The sequence below is a fragment of the Microtus oregoni genome, unplaced genomic scaffold (assembly GCF_018167655.1).
Source record: "Microtus oregoni isolate MIOR12 unplaced genomic scaffold, Mior012 000160F_ref0000428, whole genome shotgun sequence".
Lineage (NCBI taxonomy): Eukaryota > Metazoa > Chordata > Mammalia > Rodentia > Cricetidae > Microtus > Microtus oregoni.
Window position 1 is genome coordinate 282,540 of NW_024544815.1, and position 25,007 is coordinate 307,546.

Below are 25,007 nucleotides of genomic sequence, written 5' to 3' on the forward strand. Positions count from 1 at the left end.
ACAGGGTTTTTCTGTGGAGCCCTGAATGTCGTGGAACTCACGCTGTACACCAGGTTGTCCTCGAACTCACTGAGATCCTCCTGCCTTCTAAATGCTGGGATTAAAGGCGTGCGCCACCACTCAGCTAACTCTGTATTTCTTTAAAATAAAATATGTCACTCATATGGCGGGGCGGGGCACAATGACGTGTAAATATATATAATGCATATATGTGTGTGTATACATTGTGTTTATAAACTATATTTTTTTAAAATTTATTTATACATACAATTTTATGCATACAATATTCTGTCTGTGTGCATGCCTGCAGGCCAGAAGAGGGCACCAGACCTCTTTACAGATGGTTGTGAGCCACCATGTGGTTGCTGGGAATTGAACTCAGGACCTTTGGAAGAACAGGCTATGCTCTTAACCACTGAGCCATCTCTCCAGCCCCCTATAAACTATATATTTAATTTACATAGAACTTACTTTCCTTCACTTAACCTCACAAACCTCAACACCAATTTATCAGTGCAGGGCCTCAGAAGTCTCGCGATATTCTGATGCCCTCTCCTCTCCCGACTTCGCCGGCGGGAAAGAGCCCGGAAGTTACCTCACGCTCTGCTGCGGCCGGAAGTGACGCCGCACCCCAGCATCCTTAGAGAAGGAGACGCGCACGCAGGCTGCTCCATGTGGAGAGGCGTGGGACGCTTCGGCGGCGTGGTCTAGCGGCCCCGAGGGAGGCCGGCGTGTGTGCGCTCCCGCTTCCGAGGCCTAGCGGACCGTCGGTGGCCGAGAGGTTCGGGGTTTGCAGCGGCCTGAGAGCTCGCGGCTAGCCGCGCCCCGGCCTCACCATGTTGGTCCTGTTTGAAACGTCGGTTGGCTACGCCATCTTTAAGGTAGGTCCTGTGGAGGTGTTGCTCCGAAAGGCCTGTGCGGATGGGATAGACGGGGAGCGGGGTAAGGCTTAGAGAGAGGCCGACACGGCGAGCACGTCCGAATGTCTTTTAAGTTTCCTGGGCTCCGGAAGGGTGTGAAAAAGGGAAGCGGCCGGTGTTGAGGTGAACACGTGGCTCGGCGGGCTTTAGGGTGATCCGCTCTGCTTCAGATGATTTGCTCAGTTTAAAAGATGAACAGGACCTCTGCAAGTGACAATAAAACATTCTTTTAATAAGGATATTCACGGTAGTTACTAAATAGATACTAAGGCTTAGTACATGTTCAGCCCCCTCCCAATCACAGCTGCATCCCTAACAGTTCATTTCTTTCATTCATTCATTCATTGTGTAGCCTTGGTTGGCCCGGAAAACTCTATTTAAAATAGACTAACTAGATTAAAGCCCGAGCCCAAGATCAGGGGTCCTTCAGGCATGTTGGAAGCTTTTGACTGGTGACTTTGTGTGGCTTGACTTTTTAAAAGATTGCTGTGTGACAATAGCAGGAAGAGGAATGCTTGTGCTTTATTTAATGTAGACAACATAAATGTTAGGTCTCAAATCACAGGACAGATGGCTGAGGTGCATATTAACATGTCAGCCGACTAGCCGCCAATCCACCTGTTACAGGGTCCTCCTGGGCTGGACCCTTTACCCGGCGTCATCGATTACCGTATAACCCGGCCATTTTGGCTACGCTGGTGATCTTGATCTCGTGGCCGCTGGACTCTTCTGGATCCCTGGCTGTGCTTTCCCTTATATCCACAATAAACCTCACCTCCCAATAACTACGAGTGTCATATTCTTTTTGGGGGGGAGGGATTAAGTGAGTTTGCTTGGATTAAATTGTCAAGGAGAAATTTTGAATGTGGACAACAGGATTGAAGGAAGGTTTTTTTTTTTTTTAATGTAGGAAGGTTGGGGGCATGGTGCTCATGACTTTCAATTTGGGCTGTGTGAGGCTTGCCGATACGTTAGGTGATGTAATTGTGTAATCCGGGAGTTCATGGTTTCAAGCTTGAAGTTTAGAATACAGTCTCTGCACATACACATCTCCATGTGATTAAATAAACCTTACCCTGTAACAAGCCTGTAATTCCAGCACCACAGAGGCAAAGGGCCTCTGTGAGCTTGAGGCAAGCCTGGTCTTTTATAGCAAGTAGCAGGCCAGCCAAGGCTGCACAGTGATTCTGTCTCAAACTGGCTTTGTGGGAGCCTAGGCAGTTGGAATGCTCACCTTACGAGACCTGGATAGAGGTGGGCAGTCCTTGGGCTTCCCACAGGTCAGGGAACCCTGATTGCTCTTCGAGCAGATGGGGGGGGGGACTTGATCGGGGGAGGGGGAGGGAAATGGGAAGCGGTTGTGGGGACGAGGCAGAAATCCTTAATAAATAAATAAATTAAAAAAATAAAAAATAAAAAAAAGGAAGAAAGAGAAAAACACGTCTAAAAGTTGTGTGGTTTTGTTTGTTGTCGTGGTAGGTTTTGTTTTGTTGTTTTGAGACAGGGTCTAATTATGTAGCCTTGGCTGGCCCAAAAAGCATTTTAAAGTTGCGTGTGTGGGGGAAAGGGGGGAAGAGTTTATCCCCAGCTCATGCATGTGAATCCCAGAAGAGGGCTTTAAAGTCCTTAGAACTGGAGCTTGAGGCCATTATGAGTTGTAGTGTGGGTCCCCAGTCCTGTGAGACTGTGTGTGTTTACGAGGACAGAGGACTGCTTTGTGGTGCGTTTCTCTTCTAGCTCAGAAGATGGGATCTGAGTATTGAGCTTAGATTGGCACTTGTTTGGGAGAACATTTGCGTACCCAGTGATTTGGGTTTTTTGGGATCACTGTTGCTTGTTTGTTATAAGATGGGGTGAGCTCACTATGTAGACCAGGCTGGCTTCATTCACCTGTGTACCCAGTGATTTGGGTTGTTTTTTGGGATCACTGTTGCTTGTTTGTTATAAGATGGGGTGAGCTCACTATGTAGACCAGGCTGGCTTCGTTCACCTGTGTACCCAGTGATTTGGGTTGTTTTTTGGGATCACTGTTGCTTGTTTGTTATAAGGTGGGGTGAGCTCACTATGTAGACCAGGCTGGCTTCATTCACCTGTGTACCCAGTGATTTGGGTTGTTTTTTGGGATCACTGTTGCTTGTTTGTTATAAGATGGGGTGAGCTCACTATGTAGACCAGGCTGGCTTCGTTCACCTGTGTACCCAGTGATTTGGGTTGTTTTTTGGGATCACTGTTGCTTGTTTGTTATAAGGTGGGGTGAGCTCACTGTGTAGACCAGGCTGGCTTCATTCACCTGTGTACCCAGTGATTTGGGTTGTTTTTTGGGATCACTGTTGCTTGTTTGTTATAAGGTGGGGTGAGCTCACTATGTAGACCAGGCTGGCTTCATTCACCTGTGTACCCAGTGATTTGGGTTGTTTTTTGGGATCACTGTTGCTTGTTTGTTATAAGGTGGGGTGAGCTCACTATGTAGACCAGGCTGGCTTCATTCACCTGTGTACCCAGTGATTTGGGTTGTTTTTTGGGATCACTGTTGCTTGTTTGTTATAAGGTGGGGTGAGCTCACTGTGTAGACCAGGCTGGCTTCGTTCACCTGTGTACCCAGTGATTTGGGTTTTTTGGGATCACTGTTGCTTGTTATAAGGTGGGGTGAGCTCACTGTGTAGACCAGGCTGGCTTCGTTCACCTGTGTCAGCTTTAACAGACTCATCTTGTGTTACCTCTGTCTTGGCTCCATTACTGATGTATTTTGAAGTAAATCTGGGTAATTCATTTTTTTTTAAATATTTATTTACTATGTATACAATATTTTGTCTGTGTGTATGTCTGCAGGCCAGAAGAGGGCACCAGACCTCATTACAGATGGTTGTGAGCCACCATGTGGTTGCTGGGAATTGAACTCACAACCTTTGGAAGAGCAGGCAATGCTCTTAACCACTGAGCCATCCCTCCAGCCCCCTGGGTAATTCGTTTTATATACGTATTTCAGCATGTTCAGGCTGTAATATACAAAGAAGTGTTTTTTTATATTTATTATCTATTATGTATACCTTCATGTAGGCTTGCGCACCAGAAGAGGATACCAGATCTCATTACAGATAGTTGTGAGCCACCATGTGGTTGCTGGGACCTCTGGAAGAACAGAGTTAACCTCTGAACCATCTCTCCAGCCCACAGAAGTGCTTTTAAACTGAAAAGCAAGATAACAATGCCAAAGATTTTTGTGGTAGCAATAACTATACACTATTTCTACTTAGAAATTGTTCCATTTTAGTTCAAACAATGAAACAAAATGGATTTTTGTGTGCAGATATTTCCAGTTTCCCTGTGTGAAAACCAGTGATTTAAACATGGGGGCGGCTGGGTATAATGGATAGTGCCCTAATGCACTTCAGAGGCTGTGACGGAATAGTCTGCGGTTCAAGGCCGTTTAATCTATACAACAAGCCCCATTCTCCAATGGGACTTTTTTTTTTTTTTGGATTTTTGAGACAGGGTTTCTCCGTAGCTTTTTGGTTCCTGTCCTGGAACTAGCTCTTGTAGAGCAGGCTGGCCTCGAACTCACAGAGATCTGCCTGCCTCTGCCTCCCGAGTGCTGGGATTAAAGGCGTGAGCCACCACCGCCCGGCTCCAATGGGACTTTTAAAATAAAATTAGATAATTGTGAAACAAAGCTTTTGTTCAGAAACAACAATATATGGTAGCACGATTGGGAATACAATAGCCAAAGTGTTTTTGCTTTCACAGTTTTTGTAAATTTTGGATAAATATGAATCACTACGCCTTTATTACATTTCCTTTGTTGCTTTACCTTTAGCTTTAACTATGACAGTGTGGGGCTGAAGAGATGCTGAGTGGCTGAGAGCACCTGTCCTTGCAGAGGCCCTAGGTTCCCAGAACCCACCTCTTCCAGCCGGTGCTACACATTGTCTGCGTGCAGGCAAAACGGTCACATCCATGACGTAATCTTAAAGTTAAGAGGGTGGTGACAAAATACAGCAGTTCAGTTAATGCAGATGTTATCTTCCAAACAAATATTATCTTGTTTGTTTTTTGAGAACAGGGTTTTCTCAGTAGCTAGAGAGCCTGTCCTGGAACCCAAATTCAGAGCTCTGCCTGCCTCTGCCTCCCAAGTGCTGGGGTAAAAGGTGTGTGCTACCACGCTGGGCAAGAAATCTGTTCTTAACATGTATCAATACAAAAGAATGTTTAAGAGCTTAGGTTGAAAATAGAGTCCATACCAATGGAGGCAGAAAAGAAAAACATAGGAAATGTTCTCTAAGACTGTAACTAGGTTAACTATTAATTTGACCAAAACTTAGTCTGTAATAAGAAAACTAGCTCAACTCAATAAAAAGTAAAAGAAACATTTCTCTACTTGTGTGTGCTTTTTTTGTTTGTTTGTTTGGTTTGGTTTTTCGAGACAGGGCTTCTCTGTGGAACTAGCTCTTGTAGACCAGGCTGGTCTCGAACTCACAAAGATCTGCCTGCCTCTGCCTCCCGGGTGCTGGGATTAAAGGCGTGCCCCACCGCCCGGCTTGTTTTATTTTTCTCCGTAGCTTTGGGGCCTGTCCTGGAACTCGCTCTGTAGATCAGGCTGGCCTCAAACTCACAGAGATCCAACTGCCTCTGCCCTCTGAGTGCTGGAATTAAAGACAAGCGCCACCACCGCCCAGCTCTCTCTACTCATATTTTGCATGAGTGGTTGTAGCTTGAAGAATGTAACTGGTCTATTGCAGGTTCTGAATGAGAAGAAACTTCAAGAGGTCGACAGTTTGTGGAAAGAATTTGAAACTCCGGAAAAGGCCAATAAAATGTAAGTAATATTGAGTGTAAGGATTTAGGCATTTATACTAGTTTGTGGGTGTTTCTCCTTTGGGTGTTATTTTCAACTTTTTGGTTTTTAGAACACAGACTATCATAGCTAATTGGTGTTGTAGACTGCAGTGGACAGTGCCCCAAGATTGTTTTATGAGATGTTTGAAGGCACTAACATGAGTTAAGTGTAAATTTCTTTTATAAAAGCAGTAATTGTAGCTGCATCTTCCCATGACTTTATTTTTATTTATTTATTTATTATGTATACAATATTCTGTCTGTGTGTATGCCTGAAGGCCAGAAGAGGGCACCGGACCTCATTACAGATGGTTGTGAGCCACCATGTGGTTGCTGGGAATTGAACTCAGGACCTCTGGAAGAGCAGGCAATGCTCTTAACCACTGAGCCATCTCTCCCGCCCCTTCCCATGACTTTAATTTCTAGCTCTAGGGTCTAATAAATCAGCTAGGTTGTAACTCCTTGAAAAGTATGCTGTGATTCCTCCGTGTCTTTTGGTAACTAATGGGTTGGGAAAGACAGTAGGCTTTTCCTCAAGGTAGAGCCAGGGTTGCTGTTTGACCATTTGTGAGTCACCTTGTAAAATAGCCCACTGGATGCATGTGGTCCTGAAAAGATGCTCGATGATCTTATTGGGGCTGGTGGATTTGGTGAACACATAGCTATGAATCATTCATCTGCTAGTGCTAATAAATACAGGAAAGGCTAGAGTGATAAACCTAGACAAAGGGTAAACGAGTCATGTGGTGCTCCACCGACAATAGCGTTGAACAAATTGAGAGAGGTCCATGATACACTCAGGAAAGTCAACTTCAGAGTAATTGGCTTAATGTGATTCAGTTTATGTCTCTCTGGATCCTTGAACATTTAGACAAGTTCTGAGAGACTGGAGGCACTTCATAAAGGTAGAAACATAAAGGTTAGAACAGGGCCAGGGAAAGATAAACTCAGGACTTTGTTGTTAACATCTGTGTGCTTTTAAGTGTACATTTGATGGACTGTACCAGCATTTACTTTCCCAGGTGAGAAAACTTCGTTTCAGCTAATAATACTGTTTTAAGCAGATAGAGACTAGTTTTTCCATTTTAGAGGGTATCTGCTTTGCTGGGTTAATCTTTATTCGTTGCTGTCAATGATGGATTCCTTTGGAACTGAGTCTAAGTGATTTAGCAAAAGTTCGTCACTACCACTGAGACAGCAGTGAATACATTTCTTTATACAAAAAACATTGACTGTAAACGCTGTAGCGATGTTGGAAAGCAAGGCTGACAATAGGTTTGCTTTTGTTTGTTTGTTTTTGGGAGGGGGGAAACAGGGTTTCTCTGTGTAGCTCTGGCTGTCCTGGAACTTACTCTGTAGACCATGCTGGCCTCAAATTCAGAGATCCACCTCCGCCTTCCGAACACTGGGATCCAAGGCATGGGTGGGTAATAGGCTATTTTTCACATGTGCTTGGTGTTTTATCTAGTTAATGGCTGGTGGTGCTGAGGATAGAGCTCTGGTCCTCATAAACACGAAAGTAAATTGTAGTCTTGGCTGCCCTGGAGCTTAATGTGTAGACCATGCTGGCCTTGAATTTACAGAGATCCCCTGCCTCTACTTCCCAAGTGCTGGGACTAAAGGCGTATACAACCTCACCCTGCTCTTTTATTTTTATGTATTTTAAAATAAGTTGAAACAAAGTTCAAGTAATAACCTGCACTGCCCTTGACTTTGATCCTTGTGTAACTGGAATTTCAGACAGGGCCACCACATCTAGCAAGTTTCTTTCAGTAGTATAAGCTATAGAAACATCCAGCTTCTCTTTTTCTGGCTATGTAACTTTTGCAGAATTAGTGTGTTCCAATAATGTATTTGTTCTCTTTCGATTCTAGAGTAAAGCTAAAACATTTTGAGAAATTTCAGGATACAGCAGAAGCATTAGCAGGTAAAGTAAGACTAGAAACTTTATTTTATTGTTTTAATTAAAAGGTTGTTTTCTTCAGTTGCCTGAGTTAATCTTACTCAATGTTGTCGATGATGCATCCTTATTGGGGTGAATTCAAGTGATCTGACCCATTTCGTCACTACCACTGAGACAACATTGAGGTAGCTTTTTTCACTGTAGGGCTGGTTTCCCCCATGTGATGAGAAGTGATTAGATTGATCTCCCTGTGGAAACCAGCAGCCTAATGCTGAAGCACAGTTCAGTAAAAGCTGTTCTACAAGGGACCAAGGTAACGTGGTCATGTACCGAGTCTAATGCTTGTGTAATTTAAGATGAAGTTGAGGATAGCCACCTGAAATAGAAAATGCAAAATCAATATTCAAAACTGAAGGGAAATAGTTACTTAAGTGTAGATAGGTACTGTGCACATGCAAACCACCAAGGGGCATGGATTTATATGTTTTTATTTACATGTGCTTTGTTTTAAAGGAGGGAGTGATTCATAGCCTATAACGCTGGCTTCATGATGGGACAGGCATGCTCTGGATCACTAATCAGTCCATTGTGTGATAACAAAGGGCTATAAGGAAGAATGGTTTAAAACTAGATAAGATTTTTGCTTGTTTTTAGGGGGTTCTGTGAATATCCCCAGCTGTCCTAGAACTCACAGATCTGCATGCCCCAGTCTCCTAGCACACAAAGCAAGTTTCTTTACCATTAATTGCTAATAAATTAACAGCCCTGTGAAGAGAGATTATCATTTATAAACAGTAGAACAGAAAATTTATAATAAACATTTTGGAAGTGAGAGAAATTAGTAAGCTATGTCAGGAATGCCATCATATAAACCTCTAAAATGTCTGGTCTGATAAAATGTTTTTTATCAAACAGATAAGTTTTTTCCCCAGGAGTTAGTCGTAGTCTCTCATAAGGCAGCTTATTTGTTCAGTGCCAGATAGGTGTTTGTAGCCCAAGATGGCCTTTGAATTTCTGGTCTTCTGCTTAAGTGCTGGAGACCAGACCCAGGAGTTGAAGCTTGTTAGACAAGCACTTTACCAACTGAGCAATATCCCAGGTCCTCTGAGGCAGTTGTGGGGACAGGCAGGTACCAATGCCATGATACACGAATGAAAACAAGAAGACACTTTTGTGATGTCACTTCTCTCCTTGCGCCTTTTTTTTTTTTTTTTGGTTTTTCGAGACAGGGTTTCTCTGTAGCTTTGGAGCCTGTCCTGGAACTCCCTTGGTAGACCAGGCTGGCCTCGAACTCACAGAGATCCGCCTGTCTCTGCCTCCCAAGTGCTGGGATTACAGGCGTGCACCACCACCGCCCGGCTGCTCCTTGCGCCTTTTGATGGACTCTAGGAATTTAATTTAGTTGTACAGGGTCGAATAGCAAACATTTACCTATTTTTTTTTGAAAATTTATTTATTATATTTAGATAGGTGATTTGTCTGCACACAATAAGGGGGCATCAGATCCCACAGGGTTACAGTTATAGAGGGTTGTAAGCTGCCTTGGTGGTTGCTGGGAATTAGACTCAGGACCCCTGGAAGAGCAGCCAGTGTGCTTAACCACTGAGTCATCTCTCCAGTCCCCTGAAGTTATTTTTTTTCTCTCCCATCCCCCAAGACAGGGTTTCTCTGTAGCCCTGACTACTGGAACTTGCTGTATAGACCACAAGAAATCTACCCAACTCTGCCACCTAGTGTTGGGATTAAAGGCATGCACCACCACACCCAGCTTTTGAAATTATTTCCTAAAATATTTGATGCATTTGATTTTTTAATTTCATTTTTAATGAAATTATAACTATTTTGTATATGATAACCTAGAATAGAATCTAGAGTTATTCTAGTGTAGAGATTTTACTCAGAAAAAAAAATTAAGAGAAAGGGTTATTGTGCTAGGTTAAAATTAAAATTGTGTGATATAGAATATTACAAACTAGAGATGAGCCAAAGACTCTTGCTGAGGACCTGGAGTTCAATTCCCAGCACTCAACATGGCAGGTGTTTGTGATCCCTGTAGCAGGGACGCTGATGCTGTCTTCTGGCCTCTAGAGGCACAAGGATACAAGTGGTGCACAGGAATACATGTAGACAAAAAACCATATATATAAAACAACAAAAATTTAAACTAGGAATATGAAGTTCAACTTTTAATTTTAAAGTGTGTGTGTTTCTGAGGATCTGGCCCAAGGCTTTTCACATGCTAAGCAAATGCTCTATCCCCAACCCAAAAGACTAAAAAATTTAAGTAAGGAATGAATAAAAGGAAGAAGTCTCTTTATAAAAAAGTAGATGCTAGGAAAACAGTGTTGGAGGTAGATTGAAATAGCCAAGTATAATAGGACACTCCTAGCTCCCAGCAATGGAAGACTAAAGGAAAATCACAAGTTTAAGGGGAGCCAAAGCTATATCAGTGAGCTATAAAAAGTTTAATCCTAACAACCTTATTATTTATGTATGGAGGCAGGATCTCACTGTCCTGCCCATGAAGTACTGGGAGCGAAGGTGTGCACCACCATGGCGGGCAATTGTGAATGGTGTAATAAAACAAATACATGAATCCTTTATATTTCAGTCTTTTTAAAGGAAGTATTTGCTTTAAAATTTACATCAGAAGAACTTTATTAGTTACAGCTTTTTCTCTCCTCCCCTCCCCAAAAAGCATTCACAGCTCTGATGGAGGGTAAAATCAATAAGCAGCTGAAGAAAGTTCTGAAGAAAATAGTAAAAGAAGCCCACGAACCTCTGGCTGTGGCTGACGCTAAACTAGGAGGGGTGATAAAGGTAAGGAAGGCTGGGCCGTCATGGTTCTCCATGCCTGTCAGACCTATGTGGTCTGATGTCACGTGTTCTCACAATCCCTGTGTCTTTTAGGCAGCATGAGAAGCTGAAGTAGAAGTTGCAGAAACAGCTGTTCCCTGTACATTGTAGAAAACAGATAACAAAAAAGGATAAAGAAGCTCTCGCCCTGATGCTCTAGTCTGTTAATATTTCAGGATAATCCTTACATAAACATTTTCCCATTCAGTACAGTCATTAAAGATGTGTTCACTGGAAGCTTTTAGAGAACCTGAAGTGAAGTATAGTTCGGGGAGCTGGTAGAAGACTTTACTTTTGATTAAAATGCTGTAGCATAGAAATACTTCCATACATAATTCTAAAGTTAGGAAAGGGGCTGGAGAGATGACTGGGTGGTGGAGAACACACACAGTAAGTACTCTGCAGAGGACCCAGCTTCAGAGCCATCACCTGTCAGTCCAGTTCCAGGGGATCTGACACCGTCTGGCCTCTGAAGGCACCTGCACTCACTGGTGCACAGAAACTCAAGTAGGTGCATACACACAGATCTTTTTTTAATCTTCAAATTTAAAAAAGTGGTTCACTCAGTCCAACAAGCAAGAAAAATTCTTGTCATATTTATTCATGTTTTACAGCTTTGAAACCATAGCCTAGCTAGAACAGTGTTTTGCTTTTGTGGTTATTGTTTCTTAATACTCCTTGAAGTTTTCATCAACTTTTTTTTTTCTCCTGGTAGAGATGAGGTTTCTCTCTGTAGCCCTGGTTGTCCTAGAATTAATTCTAGGCCAGTCTGGCGCCTTGAACTCAGATCTGCCAGCCTCTACCTCCTCCTGAGTGCTGGGATTAAAGTTGTGCTGCCGATCACCTCCTGGCCCTTGAACTTTTTTTTTTGGTTTTTGTTACTTTCCTTTTTTAAAAAAATATATATGTCTTTGTTTGTTTTTATCGTATGAATATTTTGCCTTTATGTGTGTGTGTGCCTCGTCCCTGTGGAGGTCAGAAGAGAGCATCAGATCCTCTAGGACAGGAGTTACAGGCAGCTGTGAGCCACTGTGTGGATGTGGGGAATCAAGCTCAGGGCTTCTCCAAGAAGCCAGTGCTGTTACTCACTGACCATCTCTCCAGCCCTGTAAACACTGTTGTAATAGTTTGTGTTTCAGAATCCAGTGTGGAAGGAAGCTCATGCTTGTCATTCCAGGAGTCTGAGGCAGGATTGTTACTCTGAGCTTTAGGTCAGCCTGTGCTGCATTAATAAGTCACTATCTGAAAACCAACAAAGATGGACTTTCAGGAGAATTTCCTTTTCATCTAATATAAATGTTCTTGTAGGAAAAACTGAATCTCAGCTGTATCCACAGTCCTGTTGTTAATGAGCTTATGAGAGGAATTAGATCTCAAATGGATGGCTTGATTCCTGGGGTGGAACCACGGGAGATGGCAGCCATGTGTCTCGGGTTGGCTCACAGGTGAGACTTGACAGAAAAATTAGGAATACTCACTTTTATGCATACATTTAAATACTATTCTTTATTGTTTTGTTTTTTGTTTTTCAAGACAGGGTTTCTCTGTGTAGCCCAGGCTATCCACCTTCGGCCTCCGCAGTGGTAGATTAAAGGTGTGGGCCACCACACCCAGCTGTTGCCTGTATTTAAAATCGCATCAGATTTTCTTCTCCCCTTTAGTGTTGGGTTGCTTATTTCATGTCTTTTCTCTGCAGTGGTCTGAGAGAGAACTTTTTTGCTATGTGCAGTTGTATGTGATGTATGTCTTAAGGCCAGAAAATGTTGCCCTTTTCTGTTTTCCCTATTTCTTTGAGGTAGAGTCTTAGAACCTGGGGCACAGGTTTCCTGGGCTAGGTTCTAAATCAGTAGACTCCATCAGTCTTGTCTGAGAGCTGGGTTTCGGGCATGCATGGATTGCTCACTGGTATATGGGTGTTGGAATCTGACTCCACTGGTCACGATTATATAGCACGTGCACTATTGCTATGCTGTAATCATCAAAAGCAGTATTGTAGCAGCTGGATATTATGGGCCATGCCTTTAATCCTAGTCTCTGTAGGCAGCAGCAGGTAGATCTTGGAGTTCTGGAATGGCCTGGTCTGTAGAACAGGTTCCAGACTGCAAGAGTAACACAGAAACCCTGTTTCAGGGAAAGCGAAAAAGTTGTGAGCATATTATTTAAAAATAATTCAACACACCGTGTGGTGGTACATTTCTTTAATCCCAGCACTGGAGGCAGAGATAGACAGGTCTCTCTCTATTCGAGGCTAGTCTGCTCTACACAGCAAGTTTTAGGACAGGCTCCAAAGCTATAGAGAAACCCTGTCTCAAAAAACAAACAAAAATAGTTCAACACTTGAAAAGATTTCTTTTTGTGATTAAAAGTCAGAGATACTGGAAATGTCCTGTAATGTAAAGGAAACCCTACAATATGCAATTGCAAGGCTACAAACGTCATTAGTGGTGAGATCTGACACCTTCCACCTGCAGTTCCCGTAACATTGTTTTCAGGTGTTATATGTTATGCTGTTTCTTTTCTGGAGTGCTTTAAGTCAGGCTGTGTAGCCACACAGCCCTACAAGATCAATATAACTTGCTCTATCTTATTATTTCTTATTCTGCCCACCAGAATAAATCCATGTGGAAATACATATAGGCCTTAGGCGTCAGTTCTGTGGCAAGTTCAAGGCTAGCTCAGTTGCAAAGTATTTATCACACAGTCATAAGGATTTGAGTTCAGGCCCCCCGGGACTCAAATAAAAGTCCTGGGCTTGGCAGCATTAAAATCCCAGAGTATAGGGTTTTACACAGGCATTACACAGGAGCTCATTAGCCAGCCTGTCCTGCTATGCAAGTTCTAGTCCAGTGAGAGATCTGCAGTTGCTACCCACTCACATGAACACACCAGTTGGGGAAGGTGGGAATGGGGTGCCTTAATTGAGGTCCTTTGTAAAATGCTGTTTATTTCTCTTCATCTCCCCAGCCTGTCTCGATACAGATTGAAATTCAGTGCTGATAAAGTAGACACAATGATTGTTCAGGCAATTTGTAAGTACATGGCAGAATCTGATCTGTTTAGTTCTGTTTTCTCTCAGCTGTTGTTAATAATTTTGTCTGTTAAAGATGAACTAGAACTTCAATGAGTAGATGACTGGGGAAGCAAAGTAGAAAAAGATAAACCTAGACTCATGTTAATATTACATACCAATTTCTTCATTTTAAGTGCTAAAACTGCAAGAAAGATTTGTGTACTTAAGTGTTCTGTTTTTCACCTGTCTTTTTTAGATGTTCATGAATTGAACAATTTTAAGAAACATGGAAGTAATAAAAAACTGCTTTGACTAACATTACTAAATGTGTATCAAGAATTAAAATCATGGGGGCTGGAGAGATGGCTCAGAGGTTAAGAGCATTGCCTGCTCTTCCAAAGGTCCTGAGTTCAATTCCCAGCAACCACATGGTGGCTCACAACCATCTGTACTGAGGTCTGGTGCCCTCTTCTGGCCTGCAGGCATACACACAGACAGAACATTGTATACATAATAACTAAATAAATATTTAAAAAAAAAAAAGAATTAAAATCATGGGCTTAGTAGTCCCTTGGGTTGCCACACCTCTGTTCATAGCAGTATTATTTATACTAGCTGAAAAGGAAAATTTTTATCAATCAATAAAAAAACAAAACATAGATACAGGTGCATACACACCTATGATGTCATTTGGTCTTTAAAAGAAATAACATAATACATGCCACGGTGAGGAAAACTTCCTGTGAAAGAAGCCAAACAGTGTAGAAAGGTAGCTCCTGCAGAACCCACATGGTGGCTCACAACCATCTGCAATGATATCTGGTGCCCTCTTCTGGCCTGCAGGCATACATGCAGGCAGAATATTGTATACATAATAATAAATACTAAAAAAATTTTCAGTTTGTTGCATAATGAAACAAGCCTGGAAAAGGATGGTGTTAATGGTTGTATGGTGTGAATGTACTTAATGCCACTAAATGCTTGAAAATGCTTCAAGACAATTTGTTATCAGTCCCTCATTGCTTCTGTTTTTATTTCATGTTGCAGCCTTGTTAGATGACTTGGATAAAGAACTAAACAACTACATTATGCGGTGTCGGGAGTGGTATGGCTGGCACTTCCCCGAATTAGGGAAAATTATTTCAGATAATTTGACATACTGCAAGTGTTTACAGAAAGTTGGTAAGTCGGTTGTTTGCCCTTTATGTTGAAACTACATGAATATAGCTCAGTAGTAATGATAAATTGATGTAACTTAGAATTAGTTTTAAATTTTTCAAGTAAGTGACTTCTTTTAAATATCTTAACTTTCAAGTAACAAAGTCACTAGTTCCAAATGGTACCAACTGACCCAGATAACAAAGATTATTGTAGCTATAAATAATGCTTTCAGCTTTTATTGTATATTTTAAGATTGCAGCTTTGCGTTAAGTTAGGCCCTAAAAGTTGATTCCATGAGAAATCCAAGGCAAATGAAGTTAATTGCTGCATTGTTCTCTTTGAAGCAGGTTAAAAAACAGGCTGAGTGACAGTAGGATAGCAGTGTTAAGTCTTGAGTATCCTCAAGGTATATTCTAGAGACTTTGTGAGGTCCAGCTAAAGTTCATAGTTTCAGCCAGGTGTTGATGCTGACACCAGGCTGGCCTCTGGCCTACAGAGCAAGTTCCAGGACAGCCAAGACTACACAAAGAAACCCTATTTTGAAACAATAAACATATATAGTTTCAAAATGTTGCATTCTTTGAATCCTCTTATGGTATCCTTAATTCTATTCTTGAGGGGTGGGGTGTTTTGAGATAGGCTGTCCTGGAACTTACTTGCCTTGTAAACAAGGCTGGCCTCGAACTCACAGATACACCCACCTCTGCCTAACAAATGCTAGGATTAAAGCCATTACCACTACTGCCTGACCCTTAATCCTATTCGTATCTGTCGCCTATTATGAAATATGTTTAGAAGATGCTTTGTCTTATTTTTGTTTTCAAAATAATTCTTGGGGTGTTTTGTTTTATGATTGCTTTGAGTCAGGATTGCTATGTGTGTCTTTGTCTTTGATACCTATCCTGGAACTTGCTCTGTAGTTCAGACTGGCCTTGAACTCACAGAGAGATCCACCTGCCTCTCCCTGATGGAATTGTTTGTTTTGAGTGAAGCATTGAGGTATTTTCTTTCTTTCTTTTTTTTTGTTTTTTTTTTTGTTTTTGTTTTTGTTTTTGTTTTTTTTTTTGTTTTTTTGTTTTTGAGCCTGTCCTGGATCTAGCTCTTGTAGACCAGGCTGGTCTCGAACTCACAGAGATCCGTCTGCCTCTGACTCCCGAGTGCTGGCATTGAAGTATTTTCTTTGTGTGACCTGTAACTTTGTGGACCAGGCTGTGCCACTATTTGCGTTATCTCCCTCCCCTCCTCCTCTTCGCTGTTTTTGAGAATGATTCTGCTTCATCTTCTATGCATTCCACAGGCGACAGGAAGAACTATGCATCTGCAACTCTCTCTGAATTTCTGTCAGAGGAGGTAGAAGCAGAGGTGAAAGCAGCTGCAGAGATATCTATGGGAACGGAGGTTTCCGAGGAAGATATTTGCAACATTCTGCATCTGTGTACCCAGGTGTGTTACACCCATAGGGGCTGTAGTTGAGTCTTTGCTGATGGCAATGATGATGTTTGCATTGTTGTTCACCTGACATTATATGAAGGTGTTCAGTCACTACCTCATCTGATGCCATGTTTTTGGGTGTGGGTATGCGATAATGACAACATGAAGTAATTTATATTATGTGTATTTTTTGTTTGGGTTCTGGTTTTACGAGACAGTCTCTGTTGCCCTGTCTGTCCTGAAACTCACTATGTAGACCAGGCTGGATTAGAACTCACAGATTTCTCTGTCCCCACCATCAGGGATTACCCAATTGTGGGATTAAAGGCATGCGCCAGCACACCTGGCCTGAGCATTATATTTGGAAAAGTGGTTTAACCTAGTTTAAGACTACCAAGATAGGGCTGGAGAGATGGCTCAGTGGTTAAGAGCATTGTCTGTTCTTCCAAAGGTCGTGAGTTCAATTCCCAGCAACCACATGGTGGCTCACAACCATCTGTAAAGAGGTCTGCTGCCCTCTTCTGGCCTGCAGACATGCACACAGACAGAATATTGTATGCATAATAAATAAATATTTAAAAAAAAAGACTACCAAGATAATACTGATAGGATTGCTTAATTCTAGATTTTTTTTTTGTAATTTTTCCTCAGACTTCCTGAGTGTTGGGATTATAAGCGTGAGCTTATTTTATTTTTAGAGGTGGTTCTTACCAAGCACCTAGGATTGATCTTACCCCCATGCTCTTGTAATCTTGCCCCAGCCATTGTAGTGTTGACTTAACTGTCAGTAAGTTACTTGTGCGTGTCTACTTGTATCTATTGCAATCTGATATTCTCAAAATGCATCATGCGCTCTTTACTCATAACCTTTGTGACTTGCTCATTTCAGGTGATTGAAATTTCTGAGTATAGAACTCAGCTGTATGAGTATCTGCAAAATCGCATGATGGCCATCGCACCCAATGTTACGGTCATGGTTGGGGAGTTGGTTGGAGCACGACTCATTGCTCATGCAGGTGACAGTGTTAATGTGACTTGTAACATGAGTGTAACACTGAGGATCAGTGAGTACAGACTGAGGATCATGGTTCAATGATGATTCCTGTTGCTTTGCCTGAGTTCTTTTTGAATAATGAGGGCATCTTCAGTCACTACCTCTTCTGAGACACTGTGGTCCTTAGTCACAAGGCTAAAGTGAGTTTGCTATCATATTTTAGCCATAAGTGTAGTCAGTTTTCAACATCTCAAAGAAAAATCATCACACCAAGATTTGAATACATTTTAAAAATTACAATATTAACTGGATACATTGCTATACTTCATCACAGATCTCTTTTAAGCTGGAATAATTCTTTCAGTGATATCAGACAAATACTCCAAGTTCCCTTTGCTGTAAAGTCATGATACATGACTGTTTCCGTTATCTTCATTCTGGTTCAGTCGGTAGGTAACCTTACCAGCAGCAAGAGATCATAGACTAAAATCTGAATTTGTACTTTAAGTATATTTCTAATATTTGAGCTTGTACCATTAGTGTCTTAGATATTTCTAAAACTTAAATGCAGCAAATCCAACCAGGTATGTTAGTCTATATCAAGATTTTTTTTTATTTCTAAATTATTTAATTTTATGCATTGGTGTGAAGGTGTCAGGTCCTCTGGAATTGGAGTTACAGACAGTTGTGAGCTGCCATGTGGGTGGTGGGAATTGAATCTGGGTCCTTTGGAAGAACAGCTAATGAGTGCTCTCAACCACTGAGCCATCTCTCCAGCCCTAGAAATGTTAATTCATCTCTACAGCAAGGGTAACAGTGGCTCTGTACCGTTGATATGACTTGATGTATCTATAGCAATAGCATACTTTATTTTCAGAGTCTTAGATGATGATTAAATTGCTAATGTTTACTTCGCTCATACTCACATGGTAATGCAATTTTAATTCTCTAGCTCATAGCTTTCCTTACAGTAGGAATGAAAACATTTAGGGTTTTGAGGGAATTCAATATACTAATAGAGAATCTTTATATACCTGAAAGTACATTTTTAAAGTTTTTATCATTAATTAATTTATTTTGTAGGTTCTCTTTTGAATTTGGCCAAGCATGCAGCTTCTACGGTTCAGATTCTTGGCGCAGAAAAGGCACTTTTCAGGGCACTCAAATCTAGACGAGACACCCCTAAATATGGGCTCATTTATCATGCTTCTCTTGTAGGACAGACAAGTCCCAAACATAAAGGAAAGGTGAGTTAAGTGTGTTTTGTTTTGGTTTTTTTTAGTTGTTAGAGGGCTTTATTTGTGAGCTGCTATGTCTATGTTGAACTGTACCCAAGTTTTCAGTAAGACCAGCAAATGCTGTTAATATCTGAGCCATCTTTTTGTTTGTTACTTTTTTATTTTTCAAGACAAGGTTTCTTTCTTTTTTTTTTAAGAATTTTTTAAAAAAATTGAGGATTTATAATCTCCTTGGAAATAAGCATTGCTGTCTGGTTTATGTTTTGTTAATAGATTTCTCGAATGTTGGCAGCCAAAACTGTTTTGGCTATCCGATACGATGCATTTGGTGAAGATTCCAGTTCTGCAATGGGAGTTGAGAACAGAGCCAAATTAGAGGCCAGACTGAGAATTTTGGAGGACAGAGGGGTAAGAACCACACCCTGTCTGTGGCAAATGTTAGCTTACCAAAAGTTAATAAATTAGTCTCATGAACACAAATCGCTTGGAAACATAGCTTTTTTCCATGTTTCTTGTTATGCTTATATTATTTTCTGCTGTTGATTTATCTTTACATTAGCCAAGAAAGTGTGTTAAACAATGTTTTCCGTTTGAATGTGTTTTACTCAATAGCAAAGAATTTATCACATACTACTGTATGCTATCCAAATGGAGGATATATTGTAGATTTTGACTTACTAATTTTTATTTTTCTCCTTAGATAAGAAAAATAAGTGGAACAGGAAAGGCATTAGCAAAAGCAGAAAAGTACGAACACAAAAGGTAAAGTATATAGAATGAAGAGTCGCTTGTTTAAATATTTTTTATTGTAAATTCAGTGTGGAATAAGGGGCTAGAGAGATAGATGAGCAGCTAAGAGTGTTCATTGAGGTCATCTTGGAGAAGACCCACGTGGTGGCTCACAATTAGGTACCCTTGTACATATACATACATACAGCAAAACACTCATGTGCAGAACATAAATCATTCTTAAAACTGATAGGATTGAAGTAATGCCTCAGTAGTTCAGAACTCTTACTGCTCTTGCAGAGGACCTGGGTTTGAGTCCCAGGACCCACATGGCAGCTCTCAGCTGTCAGGACACGCACACAGAAAAACGAAGTTTTTTTGTGGTTTGGTTTTTGTGTGTGTGTGTTGTTGTGTTTTTTTTTTTTTTTTTACAATAATGTCATTTATATAGTGTATCCATATTTTAACAGTTTGCAGTTGTGGTATCACTTAAGTCAAATTGGCAGGTAGATAGGTAGATCTTTTGTGTTTGTTAATAATACTTAAAAAATTCTGTGAGCAATTTTCAGGAACGTGTTAACTACAGCCGCCACCATGCTGTCTATATACGTCTTTTATGTGCATAATTTTTCCTTGCCATTTAGTTTTTCACACTTTCAGCTTTTTATGTATTTGGGGATGCGTTGTATGTGGGTGCACAAGCCACGGCACTCATGTGGAGGTCAGAGGACAACTTCAGGAGTTGGCTCTCCTTCTACCCTGTGAGTTCCGGCAATTATCAAATGCTTTTCCTCATCGAGCCCTCTGGCTGGTCCTTCATAAGCATGCATTCACTCACTTGACCTACTTTGTAGTTCATAGTCCTATAGAAGCATGGAGACCTTACTTGCATGTAGAGGGACGCTTTGGTTATTTGATGCTAGGCCAGGTGGAATGCTTGTGAATTTCAGTGATTGGGATGGAGTTGTGATCGTGAGTATCAAGGTCCTCAGTAAACCACTTGGGAAATGGGTGCAGTGTGGCTAGAGATGATGTTCATTCTTGCCTAGAAAGCAAGTTTGAGGCCAGTCTAACCTACACACTCTTTTAGAAAGCAAAAAAGAAATAAATTATGAGTTCTTGCTATATAAATCATAGCTTTTGGAATTCAAAATTGTTCTCCTTAGTATCACAGCTTCTTGGGTTATGATCTCTAGTTAGGTATGTGTGGATCTTAATGGCAGCATAGATTAGAAGGGGACCGAGCAATATTTAATAGCATTGATAGTAAGCATGTAGACTCCATGATTTGGTTGACTTGTGGCTCTCTGTTATTAAATGGTATTTACAGCTTATAAGTTGAGCAGCCATTCATCTACAGCCCTGCTGGACAGAACTCTGCTCAGTTCGTTCAGATTCCTGTATACCACAGCTATGAGATTTAATTCACGTCATAGGGGATCGGTGTGTTCTTTGTTACTGTACAATTTTTCAGCTTGTGGTGAAGATTTGTCTTAAATGGGATTGTGTAAAATCTTGCAATCAGTGCGGTTTTACTTTGTAGTTAATTGGAAAGTGATTTCACTTCATTGTTTCCCTTTTAATGCTGTTGTATTTCTATATAATAGAATTTAAAATCTAAATCAGAATTTGACTCACTTTGAGTGTGGTTGACTTATTTAAACTACCTTAAAACCGCTAGAATGAAACCATTGTGTGCTTTTGTCTTATCCAACAGTATTTGCTTTTTTTTTTTTTTAATTATTTCAGTTACAGGTATTTGTAAAGATTTTCCACAATTTATCTGGTTTTTTTCAGTGAAGTGAAGACATATGATCCCTCTGGTGACTCCACACTTCCAACTTGTTCTAAAAAACGAAAAATAGAAGAGGTAGATAAAGAGGATGAAATTACTGAAAAGAAAGCAAAAAAAGCCAAGATTAAAATTAAAGGTTAGTTGGAATTTATTTATTTGTTTGTTTGTTTTTTCAAGACAGGGTTTCTCTGTGGCTTTGGAGCCTGTCCTGGAACTAGCTCTGTAGACCAGGCTGGTCTCGAACTCACAGAGATCCGCCTGCCTCTGCCTCCCGAAGTTGGAATTTTTTAAAAAAGCATTTCGTTTTTATTTATTCTGTTGGGATGGGGGTGGCATGGAAGAGTACTCAGAAGTCTGAGGACGCCGTGTATGACTGGATCCAGAAATCAGACACAGGTCCACAGCCTTCCCCACAAATGCATTCACCCAATGAGCCATCTGTTTTGTTTTGTTTTGTTTTGTTTTTCGAGACAGGGTTTCTCTGTGGCTTTGGAGCCTGTTCTTGAACTAGCTCTGTAGACCAGGCTGGTCTCAGAGATCCGCCTGCCTCTGCCTCCCGAGTGTTGGGATTAAAGGTGTGCGCCACCATCACCCGGCCCCAATGAGCCATCTTGCAGGCCCTCGCTGGAATTTTTAATTTTTAAAGATTCATGGACGGAGGGCGGAGGACCTTGGACTTGGACTTACCACAGGGCAGGGAACCCTGACTGCTCTTTGGACTGGAGGGGGGGGGGAGGCTGGGAGGAGGCGGAAACTTTTTTTTTTTCTCAATAAAAAATTATAAAAAAGATTCTTCAATAAGGATCTTTAAAAACTACAGACTAAGTATGAGAGAAATGTCTACCATTGCATTCAGTGAAAACTGATAGTGTTTTAATATGCCATTCTGTTCTTTGACAAGTTAGGCTGTTGTTAAATTAAATTTTGGTGTCTTTTTTAAAGATTTATTTATTATATATACCACATTCTGCATCCATGTTTGCCCACACACCAGAAGAGGGCGCCAGATCTCTCGTTACAGATGGTTGTGAGCCACCATGCGGTTACTGGGAATTGAACTCAGGACTTCTGAAAGAGCAGCCAGTGCTCTTAACCACTGAGCAATCTCTCCAGCCCGATTTTGGTGTCTTTACCAATGTGTAGAACTCAGGATTTTACTAAATGTACAAAAACCTTATCTAATGTGAAATATTTGTAGTTAGGTGGCTTCTAAGTTGGTTCCCCTGCGTTTTAGTTGCATGACTAAAAAGAGATGTACGTTGGTGCAGCTTCATTGTTTGGTTTATGAATAGACCCGAGGAATACCATATTGCAGCCTGCTGTTCATTATCAGAGTATCTCAAGGATACCAGTCAACTTGAGAATAAGCAAGCGCCCCGATCCTGCATCCCTGCTGGTATGCTCAGTAAAACAGTGTTAACAGATGTAGAGAATTGATAGAAAAATTATAACAGACTTATTTAACTTGTGTTTCTATTACTGAAAGATTAGAAAAACAAGCAAAGGCAAAGTCTTATTTCTAGTATTTGAAAGCCCGGTCCAGAGTGGTTTCCTTGATTAGCAATTGTGTTGAGCCATTGGCTTTCATGCACCTGCCTGTCATGTACGCATACGCGATTCACAAAATTCTCACTTTTCGCCATCGCTGCCCCTTGTGTTGAATTTATTAGTCTGTTTAGTGTATTTACTCACCTCTCACTGAAGGTTCACCAGGCTGGGTCTCTGTGTTGTGGATTTGTGCCTGTGTCTCTAGAGATCAGAGGGTAAGCACTGAGTGTGTTCTGTCTTAGTTTGTTCCTCTGTCTAGATTGATTGACCCACAGGTTACAGGAACACTCCGTCTGCTTGTCCCCCTCTCTGGGGTTACAGACTTGCAACAAGCACTCTGCCTGACTTCTTGGTGCTGGAGCAGAGCCAAGCTCAGGTCCTTATGCTTGTGCAGTGAGCCATTTTGTGCCTTCAGGATCAAAGCGTTAAGTCCAAACTTTCTGAAGTAGGGACAGCTACAACAGCTCTCGCTTCTTAACCTTTTCTAATGTAATTGACGCTTCCAGGCCATCACGCTACGTAACTGATTACGCCATTCATGAAAAAATTACTTCTGAGCTTGGTCTAGATTATTTATGGTTAATAGTGTTAGACGATAAAATGATCATAATAATAAACACTGGAGAGTTGACCATAATGAAAGGAAGAAAAGTATTGTAGGGTTTGAGGGAAGTAAGTCTAATTCAATTCTAATTCTTCCTATACCAGCTGAAGTAGAAGAGGAGGAGGTGGAGGAGGAGGCAGCAGCGGAGGAGGAGGAAGAAGAGGTAGAGGAGGAGCCATCTGTAAAGAAGAAGAAGAAGAAGGATAAGAAGAAACACATCAAGGAGGAGCCACTTTCTGAGGAAGAGCCGTGCACCAGCACAGCAGTTCTTGTATGCGATCCTGGTTGTTGTTCTTTATCTCTTGAGTTTATTACAGGACATTAATAATAGGAATTGTTTGTATTCCAGGTCAGAAATGACCAGGTGTTTGTTAATAGGGAAAATGTAATAGAAAAGTGAAATTGTTTATTTTTTGTTTTGTTTTGTTATAGAGGCCTTTTCTCATTTAGTTTTTGTTGTTGATGGATTTTTTGATTTTTTTTTTTTTCCATGAAAAGAATTTACTGGAAGGAATGTGGAGTTTTGTTTTTTGCTGTACTGAGGATTTTTTGTTTGTTTGTTTGTTTGTTTGTTTGTTTTCAAGACAAGGTTTCTCTGTGGCTTTGGAGCCTGTCCTGGAACTAGCTCTTGTAGACCAGGCTGGTCTTGAACTCACAGAGATCCGCCTGCCTCTGCCTCCCAAGTGCTGGGATTAAAGGTGTGGGCCACCACCGCCCAGCTTGTACTGAGGATTGAGCCGAAGGCTTTGTGCATGCAGAGTGCTGTGTCACTCCACCACACCCCAGGCTTCCCTGGAGTTGCAGGTTTAGATTTTATTACAAAGTTTGTTTTCTGGGAGTAGTTACTACACTTTATAAGGATAAGTTATTATATTAACACTATTTCAAAAGCATTTTTGTTGCTTATTTTCAGAGTCCAGAGAAAAAGAAGAAAAAGAAAAAAAAGAAAGAAGCTGAGGACTAATGGAAAGGAACCCAACAACATTAGTTGTCACCTGAACACATCATGCTTGAGACTGGGTTGGGGCGTATAGATGCCGTGTAAAATAATGAAGGGAGATTAAATCCAATAATGATTATCTGTAGCTTCTCAAACCTTTTTTGTGTCTTGTCAACAACTGTTAACCTTAGAGTCTTTGATACAGAAATAAAAATATTTTCTTTGTATTATAAGGAGTTCTGTGGTCTCTTTATGTTCTAGGTAGAACATTTCTAGCCCTTTCTATCTTTGTCTTAGCATTAATTGAATTTTGATTGGTTTTTTTTTAATATTTATTTATTTAGTAGACAGTGTTAGTTTCCATGTCTGCCACAGGCCAGAAGAGGGCACCAGATCTCATTACAGATGGTTGTGAGCCACCGTGTGGTTGCCGGGAATTGAACTCAGGACCTCTGGAAGAACAGTCAGTGTTCTTACCCTCTGAGCCATCTCTCCAGCCTTTGATTGTTATTGTTAAAAAGTGATTTGTCGGCCGAGCGGTGGTGGCGCAGGCCTTTAAACCCAGCACTTGGGAGGCAGAGGCAGGCGGATCTCTATGAGTTCGAGACCAGCCTGGTCTACAAGAGCTAGTTCCAGGACAGGCTCCAAAACCACAGAGAAACCTTGTCTCGAAAAACCAAAAAAAAATAATAATAATTTGTCAATGATTGGAAATTCCAAAATTGGAAATAGCTTTTTTTTTAAGGTGCTTATTAGATACATCGATTTAAGGTCTTGTGTGTTTTGTTTTCTCGGGTTTTAAAACTGAGTGAAGAAAACGTTACCTACTTCAGTAAGAGAATGGTTGTGTTTACATCAGTCACTATTTAATGTGTGGTTTCTGAGACAAGGTCTCATGCCTAGACTCACTGTGTAGCCAAGAATGACTGAGCCCCTCAAAATAATTTCCTTTAGGTATGGTAGTAAATGCCTATAGCACCAGCACTTGGTTTATCTATTTCTCTGTGTAGTTCTGGCTGTCCTGGAGCTCACTCTGTAGACCAGG

At 41.1% G+C, this 25,007-nt stretch overlaps 1 protein-coding gene and 4 non-coding genes across 6 annotated transcripts; all 5 read left to right on the plus strand.

Annotated features, from left to right (window-relative positions):
* The first annotated feature begins 656 nt into the window (after positions 1-656).
* LOC121445112 (nucleolar protein 58) lies at positions 657-24,195 on the plus strand. 2 transcript variants are annotated; one of them, XM_041647108.1, is made up of 15 exons: positions 657-881; positions 5,657-5,733; positions 7,628-7,680; positions 10,355-10,476; positions 11,821-11,957; positions 13,477-13,541; positions 14,570-14,704; positions 15,981-16,126; positions 17,004-17,130; positions 18,192-18,355; positions 18,620-18,754; positions 19,047-19,108; positions 20,873-21,006; positions 23,127-23,293; positions 23,936-24,195. In XM_041647108.1, the coding sequence occupies exons 1-15, from the start codon at positions 837-839 to the stop codon at positions 23,984-23,986; spliced, it is 1,620 nt and encodes a 539-aa protein (XP_041503042.1). In that variant the 5' UTR covers positions 657-836; the 3' UTR covers positions 23,987-24,195. The 2 variants fall into 2 exon arrangements, with proteins under 2 accessions (XP_041503042.1, XP_041503043.1); XM_041647109.1 differs by lacking the exon at positions 657-881 and adding an exon at positions 7,861-7,969 and having other exon boundaries at positions 5,688-5,733.
* Positions 6,873-6,958, plus strand: LOC121445160. Its single transcript, XR_005973889.1, has one exon. It is a non-coding gene; the product is annotated as a small nucleolar RNA SNORD70 (small nucleolar RNA).
* LOC121445150 lies at positions 7,757-7,841 on the plus strand. Its single transcript, XR_005973877.1, has one exon. It is a non-coding gene; the product is annotated as a small nucleolar RNA SNORD70 (small nucleolar RNA).
* LOC121445152 lies at positions 16,165-16,246 on the plus strand. The gene has a single exon (XR_005973879.1). It is a non-coding gene; the product is annotated as a small nucleolar RNA SNORD11B (small nucleolar RNA).
* Positions 17,200-17,283, plus strand: LOC121445151. Its single transcript, XR_005973878.1, has one exon. It is a non-coding gene; the product is annotated as a small nucleolar RNA SNORD11 (small nucleolar RNA).
* Positions 24,196-25,007: the final 812 nt, after the last annotated feature.

What these genes read in the sequence shown, in the direction of transcription:
- LOC121445112 (XM_041647108.1), top strand. Translation starts at nt 837, where the DNA reads ATGTTGGTCCTGTTTGAAACGTCGGTTGGCTACGCCATCTTTAAG. An exon ending in GTCCCAAACATAAAGGAAAG is followed by an intron (nt 18,356 to 18,619) that starts GTGAGTTAAGTG and finishes TTTTGTTAATAG; the next exon opens with ATTTCTCGAATGTTGGCAGC. An exon ending in GAAAAGTACGAACACAAAAG is followed by an intron (nt 19,109 to 20,872) that starts GTAAAGTATATA and finishes GGTTTTTTTCAG; the next exon opens with TGAAGTGAAGACATATGATC.